The 27,900-nt window shown below is 44.8% G+C and overlaps 3 protein-coding genes across 3 annotated transcripts; all 3 read right to left on the reverse strand.

Moving 5' to 3' along the window:
• Positions 1-286: 286 nt before the first annotated feature.
• On the reverse strand, positions 287-3,042 carry LOC134949904 (interferon lambda-3-like). Its single transcript, XM_063938597.1, has 5 exons — positions 2,902-3,042; positions 1,872-1,949; positions 1,576-1,719; positions 1,378-1,458; positions 287-391 (listed from the first exon to the last, which is right to left on the reverse strand). Exons 1-5 carry the CDS (start codon positions 3,040-3,042, stop codon positions 287-289), a joined length of 549 nt encoding a protein of 182 aa, XP_063794667.1.
• Positions 3,043-11,073: 8,031 nt separating this feature from the next.
• On the reverse strand, positions 11,074-15,998 carry LOC134949417 (interferon lambda-3-like). Its single transcript, XM_063937975.1, has 6 exons — positions 15,770-15,998; positions 14,042-14,231; positions 13,005-13,082; positions 12,709-12,852; positions 12,511-12,591; positions 11,074-11,529 (listed from the first exon to the last, which is right to left on the reverse strand). The coding sequence occupies exons 2-6, from the start codon at positions 14,180-14,182 to the stop codon at positions 11,425-11,427; spliced, it is 549 nt and encodes a 182-aa protein (XP_063794045.1). The 5' UTR covers positions 14,183-14,231; positions 15,770-15,998; the 3' UTR covers positions 11,074-11,424.
• A 7,133-nt stretch (positions 15,999-23,131) lies between these two features.
• Positions 23,132-27,451, reverse strand: LOC134949415 (interferon lambda-3-like). The gene is made up of 6 exons (XM_063937974.1): positions 27,186-27,451; positions 26,110-26,296; positions 25,060-25,137; positions 24,764-24,907; positions 24,566-24,646; positions 23,132-23,587 (listed from the first exon to the last, which is right to left on the reverse strand). The coding sequence occupies exons 2-6, from the start codon at positions 26,245-26,247 to the stop codon at positions 23,483-23,485; spliced, it is 546 nt and encodes a 181-aa protein (XP_063794044.1). The 5' UTR covers positions 26,248-26,296; positions 27,186-27,451; the 3' UTR covers positions 23,132-23,482.
• Between the last annotated feature and the right edge of the window lie 449 nt (positions 27,452-27,900).

A 27,900-nucleotide genomic window follows, 5' to 3' on the forward strand; every position in this document is an offset into this window, starting at 1 on the left:
CCAGAGTATCAATAAATAACAGTGAATATATAATTTAGTATAACAATGGCATTATAAATAATCTATAAATAATATAAATAGGGACTGTGAGGCAGAGTATTGATCATTCTTTGTAAGGATGAGTAGCTGGGTCCACCAGAGAAAGGCAGGAGACCTCTGTGTACTGTAGGGTGAGCAGACAAGTCCAGCAATGAGTAGTTACATGTTGTCTCCGAGTCATCGGTATATAGATCACCAGCAGCAGCCAGGCATGTGTATATGGAGAGAGATGTAACGGCCTCTTGTTCTAGGTCTCACCGGACAGATTTCTTACAGCCCAACAGCTCACATCTTCTACCCTTAGTGAGATGAGGCCGAGTAACACAGCGTCCCGGACACATTCTAGAGATGCCTATATAGAAGGATAAAGCTATTAGTAAATACAGTAACCAGAATGCACATAACATTGTCTAATTGCTTTATTACTAATTATATGGTGTCATGTGTACAAATCCTGCTTCTAAGGCCACTTCTTCTTCACTTTTGTGATATATCTGATCCTTCCAGTTCTGTACTGGTGCCCATGCCTCATCCATCCCTAAGTACATTCTTCCTTATGGTACTGTATCTGTCATTCAGTGTATCTCCTTTCAGACTGGTGTCACACAGGAATTATTCTCCCCTAACACTGTTCTATGGATGCCGTCCTATTTACATGAATAGTATGTTCCTGGAGAGCGTCATGCTACAGAGCTTCTTCCCATAACTGTTCTCCTGCAGAGCGGAGGCTCTGGTGTCACATCGCTCTTATGGTGCTTTGTCCATCCCTAGTGTGACCTCTCCACCCTTCCTGTGCTTCCTTCTGTCCTCAGTCATTGCCCCTGGCTATTCTCTATCACTCTTCAGTGTCCATTGTACTCTGCTCTTTTCTCACCTCATGTGCGGTCCCTTCTAATATAGTCACCAATAAGTACAATCAGGGCCGTCATCAGGGGGGTGCTGGGGGCACAACTGTCCCAGACCTGGCCGCTCTGACAGAGTGGAGGGCCCCGGCTGCATGCCGCCCAGCGATGCTCGCTACTGAGAGGGCTCCCCCCTTCAAGTATTGAAAATGTCCCTCCTAAAATGGCCACCACCTAAGAGGACACAGTTATTTTAAATGCTAGAGGAGGCGGTACCCATTTTGGGAGGGTCATTTTCAAAAGGTTGAAAGGGGCAGGCGTGAACAGCGGTCCTTGCTGGAGCAGCTGACCCGTGGCGGTGGCCCGAGGGGGGGGGGGGGGGGGGGGGCGTTCCCCTGACAACGAGCAGAACACCTTTTTGTCGGTCTCGGGCCCCACAATTTCTGATGGCAGCCCTGAGAACAATAGATATATATGATCTATGCAGGATACTTACTGTTTCCTTAAAGCGTGGGAGATGGTGCAGCCAGGGCCTCAGCCGCTGGGAGGCAGGTTCTCTGTATTCTGGTGAGTCCCTCTGTATAGGAGAATAAGGATGTGAGGAAGCTGTGTCCTGTGTATCCCTGCCCCATACTGTCACCTGTCCACACCATGATAGATGTGACTGATATACACAAGGAACATGAGAACTTACACAGATCATCAGGTCATCTCTCAGTGTGAGGAAAGCCATAAGTGACTGTGACACAGCGTCAGACAGAGCAGATGAGGACATACTAGTCAGTACATCAGCCGCTAGTGATACTCGCTCCAAGGTCAGGATCAGGCGGTCACTGGGCTGTAGGACAGAAGGAACACGGTGTGAGTGGATATATGACTATAGACATATGAGGGGAGATGACAGGGCTTGTGTATTACTGTGTGTACAGAGAGAGACCCCATACAGTGTGTGTGGGGGAGATACGTGATGTATACACACATTATCCTCACCTCTAGGTCACATACAGATGGCTTGTGTTTCATCATTCTCCTGTAACATCTTGTTGCATTGCTGGACATGTCCTTCTCCTGTGGGGGGGGGTCAGACGTTTCATCAGTATAATGTGTTTCTGTAACTAGTACATTATTCTATGTACAGTGCTCTGTCCGCAGCTCAGCTGTTCCCAGGTCTAGGTTTATACTAAGGCCACATAGGCCTCAGCCACAGGCACCAGTGGTCTATGGGTGGTATGGACAGTGGTGCTGAGAGGGGGGAGCAGGTACTATTTACCCAGGCCCGGTGGAGGGGCTCAGCAGGGGCCCAAGTCTCCCCCCTCTTAACTGGCAGCAGCAGCTCTTCTCTCTAGTCCAGCATACGCTGCTGTGTGGCCAGGGAGGCACTAAAAGTACTCTTTTTTCTGTATTTTTTCTAAGGGTGCAGGGTCACACCTCCTATGATTAGGCCACGCGCTGTGAAAAGTAACTTGGCACAGCCAGGCTTCCTACTGCCCTGGGTATGGTGGGTGGTAATCTGCACACTTTACACATCATTTTGTGGGGTATTTTTTACCTATATTATACACATGGATATATAGTCTTATATTAGTGAGTTATTTCCATATGTGCACATAGAGGGCCTGCAATAAGGGCTGGTTACAAAAGCAGAGATGCCAATGGGAAGAAGCTGTTATGGGACAGATAGAGGGACACGACATGGATTACTGGACCTGCCACGTACCTAAATGTAATAGCCTCCGAGTTCCAGAGCTGAGGTAGTTTTGTGCGAGAGTGCCCATTTTTGTTTAAAGCAGCAATCATTCACATGGCAAAACCATCCTGGTTTTGCCTTGTAAATGATTGCTGCTTTAAAAAACAGGCAGAGTCACACAAAATTCCCGCACCTCTGGAACTCGGAGGCTATTACATTTAGCCGATGGCGTTAGTAGTTACATTTGGTTGAGAGTGTATATCCCCTGTAATATCTACATATGAAACAGCTTTTATTTCCCATTGATGAGGATAAATTGTGCGTCACACTTACAGATACACCTTGCAGCTGTCTCAGCGCTGTGACATCAGTGGGAGACACGGATAAATATCGGGACACGTGGCAGTGACTTCCATGTGGAGATCCACTCACTGCCACAGCTAGTACGATGATGGCCACCAGTCTGACGTCCATGGTTTATGTGCTGCTCTGGGTGCAGGGATCTTCTGTTGCTCCTGGAAACCTGTGTATATGACCTGAGTTAGTGTCTGTACCTAGTATACATATATTACATACACAGATGTGTAAGAGCTGCCTGACACATAACCAGCAGTGGCATATTATTCCCTGTACATGTATACACAGACACATTGCACTCCCAGTATACTATATATACACAGCAGTGACTATACACAGGAAATATTCATTACTGTATATTGCTACATAGTATTCCCTGTACAAGTATATGCTCCCAGTATACTATATATACAGCAGTGACTATACACAGGTATTATGCATTACTGTATATTGCTACATAGTATTCCCTGTACATGTATACGCTCCCAGTATACTATATAAACACAGCAGTGACTATACACAGGTAATATGTATTACTGTATATTGCTACATAGTTTTCCCTGTACATGTATATGCTCCCAGTATACTATATATACAGAGCAGTGACTATATACAGGTAATATGCATTACTGTATATGGCTACATAGTATTCCCTGTACATGTATATGCTCCCAGTATACTATATATATACAGCAATGACTATACACAGGTAATATGCATTACTGTATATTGCTACATAGTATTCCCTATACATGTATATGCTCCCAGTATACTATATACACACAGAATAAGATCCTCACCTGTCGGGTTATACAGCGTCTCTCCAGTGCTGGTATCAGATGTAGCCACGGTCTTGCCATGTTTCGTCCTTTATATTTCAGTCTCCAGGAGGAAAATGTCTTAATTTTCATGATGATAAGATTTCTTCTTGCGTCCAGAATACGAGTGACAGGAGAGAGGTGACAGCGGCCGCTGGGAATCCTGCACTACTTTCACTTTCCTTCCTATACAGGTGAGACGCTGACGTTAGCTACCTGGGAAGATTCTTCCTCCTGTCACACAACAAGCCCCTCCCACCAGTTACAGGTCAGAGGATTCCTCCTGTCACACAGCGATCACATCCATATTGTTTCATCTCTATGTATTACAGGCTGCTAATTGTAGTGTTTACTGCGCAATATGTTACTGATTAGGGGCATAGCCAGAACTTTGTGGGCCCCATAGCAACATATTGAAGGGGCCCCTGTCCCAGAGCTTCTTAAGAGATACCTCTCCGCAGCGCTATAGAGCCCTAGTTCATTTTCTGAACCATAGTAGTGCCCTAGTTAATATTACGCCTCATATTAGTGCCCTACTTTATATTATGAACTATTGTAGTTCCCGAGCTTACATAATGTCGCATTGTATGGCTGCCAGTACATATCATGTCACACAGTATACCCAATTCACATTGGGCGGGATGTACTAATGTACATCGCCGCTCATCGCCGCCCTGCGCCACGATGCTGATCGCATATGTACTAACATATGCGATCAGCATTGCGGAGGACAGCTCTTCCGATAAGAGCTGTCCTCCGCGATGCGCAGCGGCAGCCTGACTTCCGGGATTCGGCCCCAGGAGTCAGTCTGCGCATGCGCGGGGTGACGGGGGTGGCCTTAGGGCATGCTGGGAGGGATCCGATCGGATCCCTCACACAGCGCCGTGGAGAGAAGACCATAGGCTTCTATGGACTGTCGCCAGCTAAAGCTTGCGTACCTCGCCGCGGCGCTGTCCTGCCGGCCGGGAGATAGTACATCAGGAAAATGCGGTAAACAGGGAGTTTACAGCATTTTCCGCTTAGTACATCCCGCCCATTATAACATACAGTGTCCCCAGTTCACATTATGCCACATTACGGTGCCCCAGTTCTTGTTATGTGACATTGTAGTGCCCTCCACATTACAGTGGGCAGATCACATTATGCCACATTACAGTGGCCTCCTGTTCATATTGTGCCACATTACAGTGCCCCCTTACCATTATAATATCCACTACACATACCTTTCCCTGTAAATGTAATGTCACACAATTCAGGCTGGGCAATGGATCTGACCTAATTGCTTAGCAGGAAAATCTGGGAAATTGGTATACAACTATATACCCTGGGTGCAGCCCACCTAAGCCTCTGAGCCCCATAGTAATGGCACCCCTTGCACCCACCCACTATAGTTATGCCCATGTTACTGACAATGGCGGGTGTCACTGTGTGGTGTATGACTGGCAGTGAGGGAATAACTGCAATGTATTACTGGCAATGGGGAATTCTCCTTATAATATGTGACTCAGTGATGTATCTATAATAGGTGTAGTCTGTGGTGCACACCGGCCCCTGGCTCCAGGGGGGCCACACCACACACCCTGTACCTATTTCTTGAATACTTACCCCTGCTCTTGTTCCCAGTCTTGCAGATAAAGACAAAAGCCATGAAGAAAGAATACCATTGAAATATAATTAATTAAAACGAATGACAAATGAATATTTGTCATAATCTAAAACAATAAACAATCATAGAAATTATACCATCAGGGGGAAAATCTTAGAGATGACCATCGATCATTGATATTAACAGCTATCAATGGTTTGCCACTGATGATTAATATTTTTACCATGAATGGTGGAGATCCGATTGTTCTCCACCAGCTGTGGCAGCCTCTCAGCAATGTTTTTTCTTATATACTCGACACAGGATTCACAAAATATTGCCCCACCCCCATACTGCTAAGCCACACCCCTACATCAAATCTCTAAGCCCCACCCACAAATGAGCTCCACAGCAGGGATGGACATTGATGGGTGCAAATGATCGATATTTCACCATTGGTGTTTTCATGCCTTTGATGTTTATCACCAATGGGACATCAATGGAAATGCCACTGATGGCCATTCTTAGTCACAGATAGTAGTGTCACTAGGACTCATTGGAAACCATTAGTAATATTGGGGGAAATGTATCAAACCTGCTAAGGAGTGGAGTAGTGGAAAAATTGCCCACAGCAACCAATAAGAATCTAGCTAACGTTTGTATGGTACATTCTATAAATGATAGGCAGAAGATGATTGGCTTCTCCACTCTTCAGATTGTTTGATATATCTCACCCAGGGACAGGTGTACTAAGCTTTGGAGAGAGATAAAGTACCAACCAATCAGCTCCTGACATTTTTTTAAAGACAGCCTGTAACATGTCAGTTAGGAGCCAATTGGTTGGTACTTTATCTCTATCCACTTTATCTCTCTCCAGCTTATTACATCTGCTCCCCATTGTTTTAGTGGCACACACTGGGGGTCATTCCGAGTTGATCGCTCACTAGCAGTTTTTAGCAGCCGCGCAAACGCTATGCCGCCTCCCACTGGGAGTGTATTTTAGCTTAGCAGAAGTGCGAACGAAAGGATCGCAGAGCGGCTACAAAGTTTTTTTGTGCAGTTTTAGAGTAGCTCAAAACCTACTCAGCACTTGCGATCACTTCAGACTGTTCAGTTCCTGTTTTGATGTCACAAACACGCCCCACGTTCGCCCAGCCACGCCTGCGTTTTTTCCTGGCACGCCTGCGTTTTTTCCAACACTCTCTGAAAATGGTCAGTTGACACCCAGAAACGCCCACTTCCTGTCAATCACTCTGTGGCAGCCAGTGAGACTGAAAAGATTCGCTAGACCCTGTGTGAAACTACAATGTTCATTGCAATAGTACGTCACGCGTGTGCATTGCGCCACATACGCATGCGCAGAAGTGCCTTTTTGCCTCATGCAGCTAGCGATCAACTTGGAATGACCACCACTGTGTCCTCTCCTGGGACTGATCATGACGGATATGAGAGCCACTAATGGGGCTATGCAAAGTATATGTTGGGTAATGAAGGTGAAGTTGAATTATAAATCCTAAACACCAGTAAGGTGTAATTTATAAGGAAAAATGTCCATTGTACGTTTGCAAACGTTTGTATATTGTGGATCTATATAGTGTCTGTGGGTGGCAAGTTGATGATAAGTGCTGCCCAGAGGGTCTGTGTGCACAGTGGTTGATACAACTGAATTAGGGGTAAATTTACTAAATCTTCTAGTTAAGATCAGCTGTTGCCAATAGCAACCAACCAAATTCCAGGTATTATCTTCTAGAAGGTGCTAGATAAATGAGAAGTAGAATCTGATTGGTTGCTATGGGCAACATACCATCTTAAATAGAACTCCCATCTTAGTAAATGTACCCCTTAATGTATAGTCTACCTGGGTAGTGCACAAGTATGGAATAAGTCACTCATAGTAATAAACAGTTATACGCATATAAGGATTGGGAGCCCATTAGCTTCCTCCTGACTGCAATGTTGTGTGACTCCTCCATTATCGGCCTGGGCTGGAATGTGTGAGAGAGCCACCTGTATAGATCTGTCTGTAAGTGGTGATAATGTTCCTTCTCAGGGGCGTTTTAAGAGAGGAGGAGGCCCGTGTTCAGCCTCCTCCGTTCGGGCCCCCTCCTCTCTGCCTGGAGCGCTGTAGAGTTTGAGCACTAGAGGGCTCAGACTCTACTGCGCATGCGCAGATCTCCAGGAAAATGGCGCGGCGGACATTTTCCTTGAGATTTCTCTACTGCGCATGTGCAGAACTCCGTGAAAATGGCAGCTGAGCCATTTTCATGGAGTTCTAATAGCGCTGCGGATGCCGGCGCTGGACTTCGGAGGGGTGAGTATTTTAAAAATGGGTGCAGTGTGTGCGGTGGGTGCCCCCTCTGGACTCAGGGGCCGGTGTGCACCGCGCACACTGCACCCATTATAGAAACGCCAGTGTTCCTTCTATTAGAATCCACCAAGTGTAAGGAAAGATTCCAAGCTGTCCTGGTGTGGGTTCTCTGGGGGTGTCAGGTGTAGTCCGGGGAGCACTGAGTGTGGGTGGCTGAAGCCCTGGGATGCAGAAGTGCACTAGTAGGGACTGCTGCTGCTGTAGGGATCATCAGATGCTCTGTAGGGATATCAGCCAGACTGGCGACAAAGCTTTGTGTAATAACTTTTCTTGTTCATTGAGATTATTTATCATTTTTGAAACATAGAACAGAACAGAGACGTACAATCTATCTAGACCAATAGTCCATATTTGTCACCGCTATTTTGTTCACATACTTTATATATAATTTTAAAACACTTTCTACACTCAGTAACTACCTATGCTTATCCTATACTTTATTACACCTCACTATATTCTACTTGTGTGATGCCCTGGGGGGAGGGTTCGTGGCTGGGCTGATTTGGGGATGCCCTGTACCCCGAGGTGAATCCCAAAGTGTTAGGGACTTACTCGATAGAGGTGAACTTGGCGCGGGGGGCAAGCCCATATCATTGGCCAATTATATGCTAACAACCTCTTATATATTGATAGACCATATAAAATCTTGAAGAAAGTTCAATACCCATATTTCAAATGATGTATTATATGTCCCCCTTTTTTATTATATAGGGGACATGCAGAGCGAAATATAAACATTATAGAAATAGAATAACGTGTAGAAACAAATAAAGAAGATTATTTAGTGTAAATAAAACGTGATTTAAAAGAAAATGCTTGTGCACTGTCTTTATTCTGTATAGTGATTTATATACCTGTGATGTTTCAGATTTTTAGTTCTTAAATAATCACTAGATCAGAGGTTCCCAAATGCGGTCCTCAAGGCACCCCAACAGTCCAGGTTTTAAATGTATCCATGCTTGGCCACAGGTGACTTAATTAGCACCGTAGTCAATTTGAATTAAACAGCTGTGCTGAGCCATGGATATACCTAAATCCTGGACTGTTGGGGTGCCTTGAGGACCACGTTTGGGAACCTGTGCACTAGATTGTTTCAGGCAGTATTATCTAGTGGAGGTTACAAATGTAACAATGTTATACCTAATATTTATGAGTTTCTCATTTTGTGGTTCTAAATGTTACATTTGTTACTTTCATGTAGCCCTGAGATGTTTCTAGCAACACTGCAATATTTGATGTTTCCTGGTTTTTTTTTGTGCTGAATAATTTCGCCTGGTAATACCGTAATATGCATAATATCAAGGGATTGTACAATGGCAAACGCCTGTTTTCCTTATATATTTAAATGGCAGATTTTATATGGTCTATCAAACAGAGAGGGTAGCATGGTCCCATAGGTCATTAAACAATTTCAGTAACTTAGGTGTATAGAATCCTGTGTGTTTGCTATAGAGTTCCATTGGGGCACCATCCAACCCAGCGCCTTATCCCCTGGGAAGAATCGGACAGCTATCACAGTCTCCTCCAGCATTTGTAGAGCATCCAGAAACATTCATGCATCCGGGGATAAGGAGGGCATATGTATATCCACAAAGTAAGCTGCCAGGTCCTCAAGGTTTTCCAAGATTGCGGGAGTCCATGGCCGAGTTGATCCTAGAGAAGGAATGGTGGTTATGAGAGAAGCACAAATATCGCTGCAGCTGATTGTATTGATTCCTTTCAGATATCAACCACGCCCAACTCTGACTCTCCTCGTGGACAGCGGAATGGAATTCATGCCATGTATATATTGTGCAGACAAGAGTATTATTAAAATTGTCAAGGCACAGTATAGGTATATCAGGTGACATGGCTGTAAACTCAGCGCCATTTTTCAAAACTTGACTATTAAACTGTTGTGGAATATAAGCAGCTAATATGAGGATTGGGGAAGATTGATCTCTAGCTTGAATAAAGGGGTGGTCTTCAGTATGCCGACTGTCGGGATCCCGGCGCACAGTATACCGGCGCCGGAACCCCGACAGCCGGCATACCGACAGATTTTCTGGAGGGAGAATAAATAACGTGGTGCGCGTAGCCGCAATGGGCTCATTTGCGCTCACCACGCTGTCGGTATGCCGGCGGTCGGGCTCCCGGTGCCGGTATGCTGGTCGCCGGCAGCCCGGCCTCCGGCATACCATACTACACTCTGAATAAAGACATAAGGGAGAATTCAATTGCTGGTGAATCCTTCACCTAGCCAAATCTGTGCACTTTACGGCAGCGGGATCTCGCACAAATGTTTGCTACCTCACGGCACCCCTAGGCCAAAAATTTCTTATTGAGAAATTTTTAAAGAAATATTACATTAAGTAGATTGCGTTTATATGTCATCCTTAGGGTCAGTTGTGTTGTGAGGGACAAGATTTGCTTCTGTTTGGCCACATATTTTATGACTGGCAGCTACCAGCACTGGTTTTGCCTATTATATTGACCATGAATAATTTGAATTGGTCCTGGACCACCAACCCAGGGCACCCCTGCAAGTGTCCCGAGGCACCCCAGGGAGCCACGGCACACAGTTTGGGAACCTCTGCTCTAATGGGTAAAAACCATGTGCACTGCAGGTGGGGCAGATATAACATGTGCAGAGAGAGTAAGATTTGGATGGGTTCAAACTAAAATCTAAATTGCAGTGTAAAAATGAAGCAGCCAGTGTTTACCCTGCACATAAGCAATATAACCCACCCAAATCTAACTCTCTCTGCACATGTTATATCTGCTCCCCCTTCAGTATATTATGGTTTTGCCCATTAGAGGAAGATTTTGCAATCAACCTTGAATTAGGCTCATAATGAGCTACTTTACAATAATTTATATGTTATGTGTTGATGATTGTCAGTGTCAGTTTTGGAATATCTATCCATTTTTAAACTTAAATTAATAAAGGTTACTTTTTAATGTTGTAGTGGACATAAGATTGCCCCCCCCCCCCCCCCCCCCAAAAAAAAAAAAACCACAGGATCTCCATTTTCTCTGCTTCTTAGTTGTATAGATGAGAAATCAACAGAGCAGGCAGGATGTTTCCAGGGGCACCCCAAAATCTCCGGAGATGGTGGGGATGCTCTGGTGTGATGCCATTGGAATCCCCTGTGAGGCAACGTCCCCTTTATATATGGCCACTCACCCTTTTCGGCATGCAGGGAGATCCAGAGTGCGCACCGGATGTCACCAGACCCAGTGACCCCTCTGTGTATAGACGTGCCACTTAGTGATATAAAATGTGTATGTTTTATAAAGGAGAGGAATCTCTTGATTTGTTCAATGAATGAGTCACTTCTGAGAGAACAAATATTCCATACACTGCACTTTAGAATCCACATTTTTATTTGTAGGAAAAAGTCAAATTTATGGAAAAATAAATAAAACGGATCTTAACAACCTCAATGCATCCACCAGGGAGCCAGAGTATCAATAAATAACAGTGAATATATAATTTAGTTTAACAATGGCATTATAAATAATCTATAAATAATATAAATAGGGACTGTGAGGCAGAGTATTGATCATTCTTTGTAAGGATGATTAGGTGGGTCCACCTGAGGAAGGCAGGAGACCTCTGTGTACTGTAGGGTGAGCAGACAAGTCCAGCAATGAGTAGTTACATGTTGTCTCCGAGTCATTGGTATATAGATCACCAGCAGCAGCCAGGCATGTGTATACGGAGAGAGATGTAATGGCCTCTTGTTCTAGGTCTCACCGGACAGATTTCTTACAGCCCAACAGCTCACATCTTCTACCCTTAGTGAGATGAGGCCGAGTAACACAGCGTCCCGGACACATTCTGGAGATGCCTATATAGAAGGATAAAGCTATTAGTAAATACAGTAACCAGAATGCACATAACATTGTATAATTGCTTTATTACTAATTATATGGTGTCATGTGTACAAATCCTGCTTCTAAGGCCACTTCTTCTTCACTTTTGTAATATATCTGATCCTTCCAGTTCTGTACTGGTGCCCATGCCTCATCCATCCCTAAGTACATTCTTCCTTATGGTACTGTATCTGTCATTCAGTGTATCTCCTTTCAGACTGGTGTCACACAGGAATTATTCTCCCCTAACACTGTTCTATGGATGCCGTCCTATTTACATGAATAGTATGTTCCTGGAGAGTGTCATGCTACAGAGCTTCTTCCCATAACTGTTCTCCTGCAGAGCGGAGGCTCTGGTGTCACATCGCTCTTATGGTGCTTTGTCCATCCCTAGTGTGACCCCTCCACCCTTCCTGTGCTTCCTTCAGTCCTCAGTCATTGCCCCTGGCTATTCTCCATCACTCTTCAGTGTCCATTGTACTCTGCTCTTTTCTCACCTCATGTTCAGTCCCTTCTAATAGAGTCACCAATAAGTACAATCAGGGCCGCCATCAGGGGGGTGCTGGGGGCACAACTGTCCCAGACCCGGCCGCTCTAACAGAGTGGAGGGCCCCGGCTGCATGCCGCCCAGCGATGCTCGCTACTGAGAGGGCTCACCCCTTCAAGTATTGAAAATGTCCCTCCTAAAATGGCCACCACCTAAGAGGATACAGTTATTTTAAATGCTAGAGGAGGCGGTACCCATTTTAGGAGGGTCATTTTCAAAAGGTTGAAAGGGGCTGGCATGAACAGCGGTCCTTGCTCGAGCAGCTGACCCGTGGCGGTGGCCCGATGGGGGGGGGGGGGGGCGTTCCCCTGACAACGAGCAGAACACATTTTTGTCGGTCCCGGGCCCCACAGTTTCTGATGGCAGTCCTGAGAACAATAGATATATATGATCTCTGCAGGATACTTACTGTTTCCTTAAAGCGTTGGAGATGGTGCAGCCAGGGCCTCAGCCGCTGGGAGGCAGGTTCTCTGTATTCTGGTGACTCCCTCTGTATAGGAGAATAAGGAGGTGAGGAAGCTGTGTCCTGTGTATCCCTGCCCCATACTGTCACCTGTCCACACCATGATAGATGTGACTGACACACACAAGGAACATGAGAACTTACACAGATCATCAGGTCATCTCTCAGTGTGAGGAAAGCCATAAGTGACTGTGATACAGCGTCAGACAGAGCAGATGAGGACATACTGGTCAGTACATCAGCAGCTAGTGATACTCGCTCCAAGGTCAGGATCAGGCGGTCACTGGGCTGTAGGACAGAAGGAACACGGTGTGAGTGGATATATGACTATAGACATATGAGGGGAGATGACAGGGCTTGTGTATTATTGTGTGTACAGAGAGAGACCCCATACAGTGTGTGTGGGGGAGATACGTGATGTATACACACATTATCCTCACCTCTAGGTCACATACAGACGGCTTGTGTTTCATCATTCTCCTGTAACATCTTGTTGCATTGCTGGACATGTCCTTCTCCTGTGGGGAGGGGGGTCAGACGTTTCATCAGTATAATGCGTTTCTGTAACTAGTACATTATTCTATGTACAGTGTTCTGTCCGCAGCTCAGCTGTTCCTAGGTCTAGGTTTATACACAGGCCACATAGGCCTCAGCCACAGGCACCAGTGGTCTATGGGTGGTATGGGCAGTGGTGCTGAGAGGGGGGAGCAGGTACTATTTACCCAGGCCCAGGCCCGGTGGAGGGGCTCAGCAGGGGCCCAAGTCTCCCCCCTCTTAACTGGCAGCAGCAGCTCTTCTCTCTAGTCCAGCATACGCTGCTGTGTGGCCAGGGAGGCACTAAAAGTACTCTTTTTACTGTATTTTTTCTAAGGGTGCAGGGTCACACCTCCTATGATTAGGCCACGCGCTGTGAAAAGTAACTTGGCCCAGCCAGGCTTCCTACTGCCCTGGGTATGGTGGGTGGTACTCTGCTCACTTTACACATCATTTTGTGGGGTATTTTTTACCTATATTATACACATGGATATATAGTCTAATATTAGTGAGTTATTTCCATATGTGCACATAGAGGGCCTGCAATAAGGGCTGGTTCCATTAGCAGAGATGCCAATGGGAAGAAGCTGTTATGGGATAGATAGAGGGACATGACATGGATTACTGGACCTTCCACGTACCTAAATGTAATAGCCTCCGAGTTCCGGAGCTGAAGGAATTTTGTGCGAGTCTGCCCATTTTTGTTTAAAGCAGCAATCATTCACATGGCAAAACCATCCTGGTTTTGCCTTGTAAATGATTGCTGCTTTAAAAAACAGGCAGAGTCACACAAAATTCCCGCACCTCCGGAACTCGTGGCTATTACATTTAGCCGATGGAGTTAGTAGTTACATTTGGTTGGGAGTGTATATCCCCTGTAATATCTACATATGAAACCACTATTATTTCCCATTGATGAGGATAAATTGTGCGTCACACTTACAGATACACCTTGCAGCTGTCTCAGCGCTGTGACATCAGTGGGAGACACGGATAAATATCGGGACACGTGGCAGTGACTTCCATGTGGAGATCCACTCACTGCCACAGCTAGTACGATGACGGCCACCAGTCTGACGTTCATGGCTTATGTGCTGCTCTGGGTGCAGGGATTTTCTGTTGCTCCTGGAAACCTGTGTATATGATCTGAGTTAGTGTCTGTACCTAGTCTACATATATTACATACACAGATGTGTAAGAGCTGCCTGACACATAACCAGTAGTGGCATATTATTCCCTGTACATGTATACAGAGACACACTGCACTCCCAGTATACTATATATACATTGCAGTGACAATACACAGGTATTATGCATTACTGTATATTGCTCCATAGTATTCCCTGTACATGTATATGCTCCCGGTATACTATATATACACAGCAGTGACTATACACAGGTAATATGCATTACTCTAGTATTCCCTGTACATGTATATGCTCCCAGTATACTATATCCACCACAGTGACTATACACAGGTAATATGCATTACTCTAGTATTCCCTGTACATGTATATGCTCCCACTATACTATATATACACAGCAGTGACAATACAGAGGTATTATGCATTACTGTATATTGCTACATAGTATTCCCTGTACATTTATACACTCCCAGTATACTATATATACACAGCAGTGACAATAGAGAGGTATTATGCATTACTGTATATTGCTCCATAGTATTCCCTGTATATGTATACACTCCCAATATACTATATATACACAGCAGTGACAATACAGAGGTATTATGCATTACTGTATATTGCTACATAGTATTCCCTGTACATTTATACACTCCCAGTATACTATATATACACAGCAGTGACAATACAGAGGTATTATGCATTACTGTATATTGCTCCATAGTATTCCCTGTATATGTATACACTCCCAGTATACTATATATACACAGCAGTGACTATACACAGGTAATAGTTATTATTGTATTTTGCTACATAGTATTCCCTGTACATGTATACACTCCCAGTATACTATATATACACTGCAGTGACTATACACAGGTAATATGCATTACTGTATATTGCTACATAGTATTCCCTGTACATGTATATGCTCCCAGTATACTATATATACACAGCAGTGACTATACACAGGTAATATGCATTACTGTATATTGCTACATAGTATTCCCTGTACATGTATATGCTCCCAGTATACTATATACACAGCAGTGACTATACACAGGTAATATGCATTACTGTATACTGGTGCATAGTATTCCCTGTACATGTATATGCTCCCAGTATACTATATATACAGAGCAGTGACTATACACAGGTAATATGCATTACTGTATATGGCTACATAGTATTCCCTGTACATGTATATGCTCCCAGTATATTATATATACACAGCAGTGACTATACACAGGTAATATTCATTACTATATATTGCTATATAGTATTCCCTGTACATGTATACACTCCCAGTATACTATATATACACAGCAGTGACTATACACAGGTAATATGCATTACTGTATATGGCTACATAGTATTCCCTGTACATGTATACACTCCCAGTATACTATATATACACAGCAGTGACTATACACAGGTAATATGCATTACTGTATATGGCTACATAGTATTCCCTGTACATGTATATGCTCCCAGTATACTATATACACACAGAATAAGATCCTCACCTGACAGGTTATACAGTGTCTCTCCAGTGCTGGTCTCAGATGTAGCCACAGTCTTGCCATGTTTCTTCCTTTATATTTCAGTCTCCAGGAGGAAAATGTCTTAATTTTCATGATGTTAAGATTTCTTCTTGCGTCCAGAATACGAGTGACAGGAGAGAGGTGACAGCGGCCGCTGGGAATCCTGCACTACTTTCACTTTCCTTCCTATACAGGTGAGACGCTGACGTTAGCTACCTGAGAAGATTCTTCCTCCTGTCACACAACAAGCCCCTCCCCCCAGTTACAGGTCAGAGGATTCCTCCTGTCACACAGCGATCACATCCATATTGTTTCACCTCTATGTATTACAGGCTGCTAATTGTAGTGTTTACTGCGCAATATGTTACTGATTAGGGGCGTAGCCAGAACTTTGTGGGCCCCATAGCAACATATTGAAGGGGCCCCTGTCCCAGAGCTTCTTAAGAGATACCTCTCCGCAGCACTATAGAGCCCTAGTTCATTTTCTGAACCATAGTAGTGCCCTAGTTAATATTACGCCTCATATTAGTGCCCTACTTTATATTATGAACTATTGTAGTTCCCGAGCTTACATAATGTCGCATTGTATGGCTGCCAGTACATATCATGTCACACAGTATACCCAATTCACATTGGGCGGGATGTACTAATGTACATCGCCGCCCATCGCCGCCCTGCGCCACGATGCTGATCGCATATGTACTAACATATGCGATCAGCATTGCGGAGGACAGCTCTTCCGATAAGAGCTGTCCTCCGCTATGCGCAGCGGCAGCCTGACTTCCGGGATTCGGCCTCAGGAGTCAGTCTGCGCATGCGCGGGGTGACGGAGGCGGCCGCAGGGCATGCTGGGAGGGATCCGATCGGATCCATCACACAGCGCCGCGGAGAGAAGCCCATAGGCTTCTGTGGACTATCGCCAGCTAAAGCTGGCATACTTCGCTGCGGCGCTGTCCTGCCGGCTGGGGGATAGTACATCAGGAAAATGCGGTAAACAGGGAGTTTACCGTATTTTCCGCTTAGTACATCCCGCCCATTATAACATACAGTGTCCCCAGTTCACATTATGCCACATTACAGTGCCCCAGTTCTTGTTATGTGACATTGTAGTGCCCTCCACATTACAGTGGGCAGATCACATTATGCCACATTACAGTGGCCTCCTGTTCATATTGTGCCACATTACAGTGCCCCCTTACCATTATAATATCCACTACACTTACCTTTCCCTGTAAATGTAATGTCACACAATTCAGGCTGGGCAATGGATCTGACCTAATTGCTTAGCAGGAAAATCTGGGAAATTGGTATACAACTATATACCCTGGCTGCAGCCCACCTAAGCCCCTGAGCCCCATAGTAATGGCACCCCTTGCACCCACCCACTATAGTTATGCCCATGTTACTGACAATGGTGGGTGTCACTGTGTGGTGTATGACTGGCAGTGAGGGAATAACTGCAATGTATTACTGGCAATGGGGAATTCTCCTTATAATATGTGACTCAGTGATGTATCTATAATAGGTGTAGTCTGTGGTGCACACCGGCCCCTGGCTCCAGGGGGGCCACACCACACACCCTGTACCCATTTCTTGAATACTTACCCCTGCTCTTGTTCCCAGTCTTGCAGATAAAGACAAAAGCCATGAAGAAAGAATACCATTGAAATATAATTAATTAAAACGAATGACAAATGAATATTTGTCATAATCTAAAACAATAAACAATCATAGAAATTATACCATCAGGGGGAAAATCTTAGAGATGACCATCGATCATTGATATTAACAGCTATCAATGGTTTGCCACTGATGATTAAGATTTTTACCATGAATGGTGGAGATCCGATGGTTCTCCACCAGCTGTGGCAGCCTCTCAGCAATGTTTTTTCTTATATACTCGACACAGGATTCACAAAATATTGCCCCACCCCCATACTGCTAAGCCACACCCCTACATCAAATCTCTAAGCCCCACCCACAAATGAGCTCCACAGCAGGGATGGACATTGATGGGTGCAAATGATCGATATTTCACCATTGGTGTTTTCATGCCTTTGATGTTTATCACCAATGGGACATCAATGGAAATGCCACTGATGGCCATTCTTAGTCACAGATAGTAGTGTCACTAGGACTCATTGGAAACCATTAGTAATATTGGGGGAAATGTATCAAACCTGCTAAGGAGTGGAGTAGTGGAAAAATTGCCCACAGCAACCAATAAGAATCTAGCTAACGTTTGTCTGGTACATTCTATAAATGATAGGCAGAAGATGATTGGCTTCTCCACTCTTCAGATTGTTTGATACATCTCACCCAGGGACAGGTGTACTAAGCTTTGGAGAGAGATAAAGTACCAACCAATCAGCTCCTGACATTTTTTTAAAGACAGCCTGTAACATGACAGTTAGGAGCCAATTGGTTGGTACTTTATCTCTATCCACTTTATCTCTCTCCAGCTTATTACATCTGCTCCCCATTGTTTTAGTGGCACACACTGGGGGTCATTCCGAGTTGATCGCTCGCTAGCAGTTTTTAGCAGCCGCGCAAACGCTATGCCGCCTCCCACTGGGAGTGTATTTTAGCTTAGCAGAAGTGCGAACGAAAGGATCGCAGAGCGGCTACAAAGTTTTTTTGTGCAGTTTTAGAGTAGCTCCAGACCTACTCAGCACTTGCGATCACTTCAGACTGTTCAGTTCCTGTTTTGATGTCACAAACACGCCCCACGTTCGCCCAGCCACGCCTGCGTTTTTTCCTGGCACGCCTGCGTTTTTTCCAACACTCTCTGAAAATGGTCAGTTGACACCCAGAAACGCCCACTTCCTGTCAATCTCTCTGCGGCAGCCAGTGAGACTGAAAAGATTCGCTAGACCCTGTGTGAAACTACAATGTTCATTGCAATAGTACGTCACACGTGTGCATTGCGCCACATACGCATGCGCAGAAGTGCCTTTTTGCCTCATGCAGCTAGCGATCAACTTGGAATGACCACCACTGTGTCCTCTCCTGGGACTGATCATGACGGATATGAGAGCCACTAATGGGGCTATGCAAAGTATATGTTGGGTAATGAAGGTGAAGTTGAATTATAAATCCTAAACACCAGTAAGGTGTAATTTATAAGGAAAAATGTCCATTGTACGTTTGCAAACGTTTGTATATTGTGGATCTATATAGTGTCTGTGGGTGGCAAGTTGATGATAAGTGCTGCCCAGAGGGTCTATGTGCACAGTGGTTGATACAACTGAATTAGGGGTAAATTTACTAAATCTTCTAGTTAAGATCAGCTGTTGCCAATAGCAACCAACCAAATTCCAGGTATTATCTTCTAGAAGGTGCTAGATAAATGAGAAGTAGAATCTGATTGGTTGCTATGGGCAACATACCATCTTAAATAGAACTCCCATCTTAGTAAATGTACCCCTTAATGTATAGTCTACCTGGGTAGTGCACAAGTATGGAATAAGTAACTCATAGTAATAAACAGTTATACGCATATAAGGATTGGGAGCCCATTAGCTTCCTCCTGACTGCAATGTTGTGTGACTCCTCCATTATCGGCCTGGGCTGGAATGTGTGAGAGAGCCACCTGTATAGATCTGTCTGTAAGTGGTGATAATGTTCCTTCTCAGGGGCGTTTTAAGAGAGGAGGAGGCCCGTGTTCAGCCTCCTCCGTTCGGGCCCCCTCCTCTCTGCCTGGAGCGCTGTAGAGTTTGAGCACTAGAGGGCTCAGACTCTACTGCGCATGCGCAGATCTCCAGGAAAATGGCGCGGCGGACATTTTCCTTGAGATTTCTCTACTGCGCATGCGCAGAACTCCGTGAAAATGGCAGCTGAGCCATTTTCATGGAGTTCTAATAGCGCTGCGGATGCCGGCGCTGGACTTCGGAGGTGTGAGTATTTTAAAAATGGGTGCAGTGTGTGCGGTGGGTGCCCCCTCTGGACTCAGGGGCCGGTGTGCACCGCGCACACTGCACCCATTATAGAAACGCCAGTGTTCCTTCTATTAGAATCCACCAAGTGTAAGGAAAGATTCCAAGCTGTCCTGGTGTGGGTTCTCTGGGGGTGTCAGGTGTAGTCCGGGGAGCACTGAGTGTGGGTGGCTGAAGCCCTGGGATGCAGAAGTGCACTAGTAGGGACTGCTGCTGCTGTAGGGATCATCAGATGCTCTGTAGGGATATCAGTCAGACCGGCGACAAAGCTTCGTGTAATAACTTTTCTTGTTCATTGAGATTATTTATCATTTTTGAAACATAGAACAGAACAGAGACGTACAATCTATCTAGACCAATAGTCCATATTTGTCACCGCTATTTTGTTCACATACTTTATATGTAATTTTAAAACACTTTCTACACTCAGTAACTACCTATGCTTATCCTATACTTTATTACACCTCACTATATTCTACCTGTGTGATGCCCTGGAGGGAGGGTTCGTGGCTGGGCTGATTTGGGGATGCCCTGTACCCCGAGGTGAATCCCAAAGTGTTTGGGACTTAATCGATAGAGGTGACCTTGGCGCGGGGGGCAAGCCCATATCATTGGCCAATTATATGCTAACAACCTCTTATATATTGATAGACCATATAAAATCTTGAAGAAAGTTCAATACCCATATTTCAAATGATGTATTATTTGTCCCCCTTTTTTATTATATAGGGGACATGCAGAGCGAAATATAAACATTATAGAAATAGAATAACGTGTAGAAACAAATAAAGAAGATTATTTAGTGTAAATAAAACGTGATTTAAAAGAAAATGCTTGAGCACTGTCTTTATTCTGTATAGTGATTTATATACCTGTGATGTTTCAGATTTTTAGTTCTTAAATGATCACTAGATCAGAGGTTCCCAAACGCGGTCCTCAAGGCACCCCAACAGTCCAGGTTTTAAATGTATCCATGCTTGGCCACAGGTCACTTAATTAGCACCGTAGTCAATTTGAATTAAACAGCTGTGCTGAGCCATACCTAAATCCTGGACTGTTGGGGTGCCTTGAGGACCGTGTTTGGGAAACTGTGCACTAGATTGTTTCAGGCAGTATTATCTAGTGGAGGTAACAAATGTAACAATGTTACACCTAATATTTATGAGTTTCTCATTTTGTGGTTATAAATGTTACATTTGTTACTTTCATGTAGCCCTGAGAAGTTTCTAGCAACACTGCAATATTTGATGTTTTCCTGTTTTTTTTTGTGCTGAATAATTTTCGCCTGGTAATACCGTAATATGCATAATATCAAGGGATTGTACAATGGTAAACGCCTGTTTTCCTTATATATTTAAATGGAAGATTTTACATGGTCTATCAAACAGAGAGGGTAGCATGGTCCCATAGGTCATTAAACAATTTCAGTAACTTAGGTGTATAGAATCCTGTGTGTTTGCTATAGAGTTCCATTGGGGCACCATCCAACCCAGCGGCTTATCCCCTGGGAAGAATCGAACAGCTATCACAGTCTCCTCCAGCATTTGTAGAGCATCCAGAAACATTCATGCATCCGGGGATAAGGAGGGCATATGTATATCCACAAAGTAAGCTGCCAGGTCCTCGAGGTTTTCCAAGATTGCGGGAGTCCATGGCCGAGTTGATCCTAGAGAAGAAATGGTGGTTATGAGAGAAGCACAAATATCGCTGCAGCTGATTGTATTGATTCCTCCAGATATCAACCACGCCCAACTCTGACTCTCCTCGTGGACAGCGGAATGGAATTCATGCCATGTATATATTGTGCAGACAAGAGTAGGCACAGTATTGGTATATCAGGTGACATGGCTGTAAACTCAGCGCCATTTTTCAAAACTTGACTATTAAACTGTTGTGGAATATAAGCAGCTAATATGAGGATTGGGGAAGATTGATCTCTAGCTTGAATAAAGGGGTGGTCTTCAGTATGCCGACTGTCGGGATCCCGGCGCACAGTATACCGGCGCCGGAATCCCGACAGCCGGCATACCGACAGATTTTCTGGAGGGAGAATAAATAGCGTGGCGCACGTAGCCACCGTGCCCGCAGGGTGGCGAGCATAGTGAGCCCGCAAGGGGCTCATTTGCACTCACCACGCTGTCGGTATGCCGGCAGTCGGGCTCCCGGCGCCAGTATGCTGGTCGCTGGGAGCCTGGCCTCCGGCATACCATACTACACCCTGAATAAAGACATAAGGGAGAAATCAATTGCTGGTGAATCCTTCACCCAGCCAAATCTGTGCACTTTACGGCAGAGGGATCTCGCACAAATGTTCGCTACCCCACGGCACCCCTAGGCCAAAAATTTCTTATTGAGAAATTTGGAAAGAAATATTACATTAAGTAGATTGCGTTTATATGTCATCCTTAGGGTCAGTTGTGTGGTGAGGGACAAGATTTGCTTCTGCTTGGCCACATATTTTATGACTGGCAGCCACCAGCACTGGTTTTGCCTATTATATTGACCATGAATAATTTGAATTGGTCCTGGACCACCAACCCAGGGCACCCCTGCAAGTGTCCCGAGGCACCCCAGGGAGCCACGGCACACAGTTTGGGGCACCTCTGCTCTAATGGGTAAAACCATGTGCACTGCAGGTGGGGCAGATATAACATGTGCAGAGAGAGTAAGATTTGGATGGGTTCAAACTAAAATCTAAATTGCAGTGTAAAAATGAAGCAGCCAGTGTTTACCCTGCACAGAAACAATATAATCCACCCAAGTCTAACTCTCTCTGCACATGTTATATCTGCTCCCCCTTCAGTATATTATGGTTTTGCCCATTAGAGGAAGATTTTGCAATCAACCTTGAATTAGGCCCATAATGAGCTACTTTACAATAATTTATATGTTATGTGTTGATGTCTGTCAGTGTCAGTTTTGGAATATCTATCCATTTTTAAACTTAAATTAATAAAGGTTACTTTTTAATGTTGTAGTGGACATAAGATTGCCCCCCCCCCCCCCCCCCCCCAAAAAAAAAACCCCCACAAGATTTCCATTTTCTCTGCTTCTTAGTTGTATAGATGAGAAATCAACAGAGCAGGCAGGATGTTTCCAGGGGCACCCCAAAATCTCCGGAGATGGTGGGGATGCCCTGGTGTGATGCCATCGGAATCCCCTGTGAGGCAACGTCCCCTTTATATATGGCTACTCACCCTTTTCGGCGTGCAGGGAGATCCAGAGTGCGCACCGGATGTCACCAGACCGAGTGACCCCTCTGTGTATAGACGTGCCACTTAGTGATATAACATGTGTATGTTTTATAAAAGAGAGGAATCTCTTGATTTGTTCAATGAATGAGTCACTTCCTGAGAGAACAAATATTCCATACACTGCACTTTAGAATCCACATTTTTATTTGTAGGAAAAAGTCAAATTTATGGAAAAATAAATAAAACGGATCTTAACAACCTCAATGCATCCACCAGGGAGCCAGAGTATCAATAAATAACAGTGAATATATAATTTAGTTTAACAATGGCATTATAAATAATCTATAAATAATATAAATAGGGACTGTGAGGCAGAGTATTGATCATTCTTTGTAAGGATGAGTAGCTGGGTCCACCAGAGAAAGGCAGGAGACCTCTGTGTACTGTAGGGTGAGCAGACAAGTCCAGCAATGAGTAGTTACATGTTGTCTCCGAGTCATTGGTATATAGATCACCAGCAGCAGCCAGGCATGTGTATACGGAGAGAGATGTAACGGCCTCTTGTTCTAGGTCTCACCGGACAGATTTCTTACAGCCCAACAGCTCACATCTTCTACCCTTAGTGAGATGAGGCCGAGTAATACAGCGTCCTGGACACATGCTGGAGATGCCTATATAGAAGGATAAAGCTATTAGTAAATACAGTAACCAGAATGCATATAACATTGTCTAATTGCTTTATTACTAATTATATGGTGTCATGTGTACAAATCCTGCTTCTAAGGCCACTTCTTCTTCACTTTTGTAATATATCTGATCCTTCCAGTTCTGTACTGGTGCCCATGCCTCATCCATCCCTAAGTACATCCTTCCTTATGGTACTGTATCTGACATTCAGTGTATCTCCTTTCAGACTGGTGTCACACAGGAATTATTCTCCCCTAACACTGTTCTATGGATGCCGTCCTATTTACATGAATAGTATGTTCCTGGAGAGTGTCATGCTACAGAGCTTCTTCCCATAACTGTTCTCCTGCAGAGAGGAGGCTCTGGTGTCACATCGTTCCTATGGTGCTTTGTCCATCCCTACTGTGACCCCTCCACCCTTCCTGTGCTTCCTTCAGTCCTCAGTCATTGCCCCTGGCTATTCTCCATCACTCTACAGTGTCCATTGTACTCTGCTCTTTTCTCACCTCATGTGCGGTCCCTTCTAATATAGTCACCAATAAGTACAATCAGGGCCGCCATCAGGGGGGTGCTGGGGGCACAACTGTCTCAGACCCGGCCGCTCTGACAGAGTGGAGGGCCCCGGCTGCATGCCGCCCAGCGATGCTCGCTACTGAGAGGGCTCACCCCTTCAAGTATTAAAAATGTCCCTCCTAAAATGGCCACCACCTAAGAGGATACAGTTATTTTAAATGCTAGAGGAGGCGGTACCCATTTTGGGAGGGTCATTTTCAAAAGGTTGAAAGGGGCAGGCATGAACAGCGGTCCTTGCTCGAGCAGCTGACCCGTGGCGGTGGCCCGAGGGGGGGGGGGGGCGTTCCCCTGACAACGAGCAGAACACATTTTTGTCGGTCCCGGGCCCCACAGTTTCTGATGGCAGTCCTGAGAACAATAGATATATATGATCTCTGCAGGATACTTACTGTTTCCTTAAAGCGTTGGAGATGGTGCAGCCAGGGCCTCAGCCGCTGGGAGGCAGGTTCTCTATATTCTGGTGACTCCCTCTGTATAGGAGAATAAGGAGGTGAGGAAGCTGTGTCCTGTGTATCCCTGCCCCATACTGTCACCTGTCTATACCATGATAGATGTGACTGACACACACAAGGAACATGAGAACTTACACAGATCATCAGGTCATCTCTCAGTGTGAGGAAAGCCATAAGAGACTGTGATACAGCGTCAGACAGAGCAGATGAGGACATACTGGTCAGTACATCAGCAGCTAGTGACACTCGCTCCAAGGTCAGGATCAGGCGGTCACTGGGCTGTAGGACAGAAGGAACACGGTGTGAGTGGATATATGACTATAGACATATGAGGGGAGATGACAGGGCTTGTGTATTAGTGTGTGCACAGACAGAGACCCCATACAGTGTGTGTGGGGGAGATACGTGATGTATACACACATTATCCTCACCTCTAGGTCACATACAGATGGCTTGTGTTTCATCATTCTCCTGTAACATCTTGTTGCATTGCTGGACATGTCCTTCTCCTGTGGGGAGGGGGGGGGGGAGGGGGGGTCAGACGTTTCATCAGTATAATGCGTTTCTGTAACTAGTACATTATTCTATGTACAGTGTTCTGTCCGCAGCTCAGCTGTTCCCAGGTCTAGGTTTATACTAAGGCCACATAGGCCTCAGCCACAGGCACCAGTGGTCTGTGGGTGGTATGGGCAGTGGTGCTGAGAGGGGGGAGCAGGTACTATTTACCCAGACCCAGGCCCGGTGGAGGGGCTCAGCAGGGGCCCAAGTCTCCCCCCTCTTAACTGGCAGCAGCAGCTCTTCTCTCTAGTCCAGCATACACTGCTGTGTGGCCAGGGAGGCACTAAAAGTACTCTTTTTTCTGTATTTTTTCTAAGGGTGCAGGGTCACACCTCCTATGATTAGGCCACGCGCTGTGAAAAGTAACTTGGCCCAGCCAGGCTTCCTACTGCCCTGGGTATGGTGGGTGGTACTCTGCTCACTTTACACATCATTTTGTGGGGTATTTTTTACCTATATTATACACATGGATATATAGTCTAATATTAGTGAGTTATTTCCATATGTGCACATAGAGGGCCTGCAATAAGGGCTGGTTCCATTAGCAGAGATGCCAATGGGAAGAAGCTGTTATGGGATAGATAGAGGGACACGACATGGATTACTGGACCTTCCACGTACCTAAATGTAATAGCCTCCGAGTTCCGGAGCTGAAGGAATTTTGTGCGAGTCTGCCCATTTTTGTTTAAAGCAGCAATCATTCACATGGCAAAACCATCCTGGTTTTGCCTTGTAAATTATTGCTGCTTTAAAAAACAGGCAGAGTCACACAAAATTCCAGCACCTCCGGAACTCGTGGCTATTACATTTAGCCGATGGAGTTAGTAGTTACATTTGGTTGAGAGTGTATATCCCCTGTAATATCTACATATAAAACCACTATTATTTCCCATTGATGAGGATAAATTATGCGTCACACTTACAGAATCTTGCAGCTGTCTCAGCGCTGTGATATCAGTGGGAGACACGGATAAATATCGGGACACGTGGCAGTGACTTCCATGTGGAGATCCACTCACTGCCACAGCTAGTACGATGACGGCCACCAGTCTGAAGTCCATGGCTTATGTGCTGCTCTGGGTGCAGGGATCTTCTGTTGCTCCTGGAAACCTGTGTATATGACCTGAGTTAGTGTCTGTACCTAGTCTACATATATTACATACACAGATGTGTAAGAGCTGCCTGACACATAACCAGTAGTGGCATATTATTCCCTGTACATGTATACAGAGACACACTGCACTCCCAGTATACTATATATACACAGCAGTGACAATACACAGGTATTATGCATCACTGTATATTGCTCCATAGTATTCCCTGTACATGTATATGCTCCCGGTATACTATATATACACAGCAGTGACTATACACAGGTAATATGCATTACTCTAGTATTCCCTGTACATGTATATGCTCCCAGTATACTATATCCACCACAGTGACTATACACAGGTAATATGCATTACTCTAGTATTCCCTGTACATGTATATGCTCCCACTATACTATATATACACAGCAGTGACAATACAGAGGTATTATGCATTACTGTATATTGCTACATAGTATTCCCTGTACATTTATACACTCCCAGTATACTATATATACACAGCAGTGACAATACAGAGGTATTATGCATTACTGTATATTGCTCCATAGTATTCCCTGTATATGTATACACTCCCAATATACTATATATACACAGCAGTGACAATACAGAGGTATTATGCATTACTGTATATTGCTACATAGTATTCCCTGTACATGTATACACTCCCAGTATACTATATATACACAGCAGTGACTATACACAGGTAATATGCATTACTGTATATTGCTATATAGTATTCCCTGTACATGTATACACTCCCAGTATACTATATACACACAGCAGTGACTATACACAGGTAATATGCATTACTGTATATTGCTACATAGTATTCCCTGTACATGTATATGCTCCCAGTATACTATATACACACAGAATAAGATCCTCACCTGCCGGGTTATTCGGTGTCTCTCCAGTGCTGGTATCAGATGTAGCCACAGTCTTGCCATGTTTCTTCCTTTATATTTCAGTCTCCAGGAGGAAAATGTCTTAATTTTCATGATGTTAAGATTTCTTCTTGCGTCCAGAATACGAGTGACAGGAGAGAGGTGACAGCGGCCGCTGGGAATCCTGCACTACTTTCACTTTCCTTCCAATACAGGTGAGACGCTGACGTTAGCTACCTGGGAAGATTCTTCCTCCTGTCACACAACAAGCCCCTCCCCCCAGTTACAGGTCAGAAGATTCCTCCTGTCACACAGCGATCACATCCATATTGTTTCATCTCTATGTATTACAGGCTGCTAATTGTAGTGTTTACTGCGCAATATGTTACTGAATAGGGTCGTAGCCAGAACTTTGTGGGCCCCATAGCAACATATTGAAGGGGCCCCTGTCCCAGAGCTTCTTAAGAGACACCTCTCCGCAGCACTATAGAGCCCTAGTTCATTTTCTGAACCATAGTAGTGCCCTAGTTAATATTACGCCTCATATTAGTCCACTACTTTATATTATGAACTATTGTAGTTCCCGAGCTTACATAATGTCGCATTCTATGGCTGCCAGTACATATCATGTCACACAGTATACCCAATTCACATTGGGCGGAATGTACTAATGTACATCGCCGCCCATCGCCGCCCTGCGCCACGATGCTGATTGCAT

The sequence above is a fragment of the Pseudophryne corroboree genome, chromosome 8 (assembly GCF_028390025.1).
Source record: "Pseudophryne corroboree isolate aPseCor3 chromosome 8, aPseCor3.hap2, whole genome shotgun sequence".
In the NCBI taxonomy this organism is placed as follows: Eukaryota; Metazoa; Chordata; class Amphibia; order Anura; family Myobatrachidae; genus Pseudophryne; species Pseudophryne corroboree.

Coding starts and splice junctions, on each gene's coding strand:
- LOC134949904 (XM_063938597.1), bottom strand. CDS start 3,042: ATGGACGTCAGACTGGTGGCCATCATCGTACTAGCTGTGGCAGTGAGT. Junction 1,720..1,871: donor CATCTGTATGTGACCTAGAG/GTGAGGATAATG, acceptor TCTGTCCTACAG/CCCAGTGACCGCCTGATCCT. Junction 1,459..1,575: donor GAGATGACCTGATGATCTGT/GTAAGTTCTCAT, acceptor TCTCCTATACAG/AGGGACTCACCAGAATACAG.
- LOC134949417 (XM_063937975.1), bottom strand. CDS start 14,182: ATGAACGTCAGACTGGTGGCCGTCATCGTACTAGCTGTGGCAGTGAGT. Junction 13,083..14,041: donor GACAGCTGCAAGGTGTATCT/GTAAGTGTGACG, acceptor CCCTCCCCACAG/GAGAAGGACATGTCCAGCAA. Junction 12,853..13,004: donor CGTCTGTATGTGACCTAGAG/GTGAGGATAATG, acceptor TCTGTCCTACAG/CCCAGTGACCGCCTGATCCT.
- LOC134949415 (XM_063937974.1), bottom strand. CDS start 26,247: ATGGACTTCAGACTGGTGGCCGTCATCGTACTAGCTGTGGCAGTGAGT. Junction 25,138..26,109: donor TGAGACAGCTGCAAGATTCT/GTAAGTGTGACG, acceptor CCCTCCCCACAG/GAGAAGGACATGTCCAGCAA. Junction 24,908..25,059: donor CATCTGTATGTGACCTAGAG/GTGAGGATAATG, acceptor TCTGTCCTACAG/CCCAGTGACCGCCTGATCCT.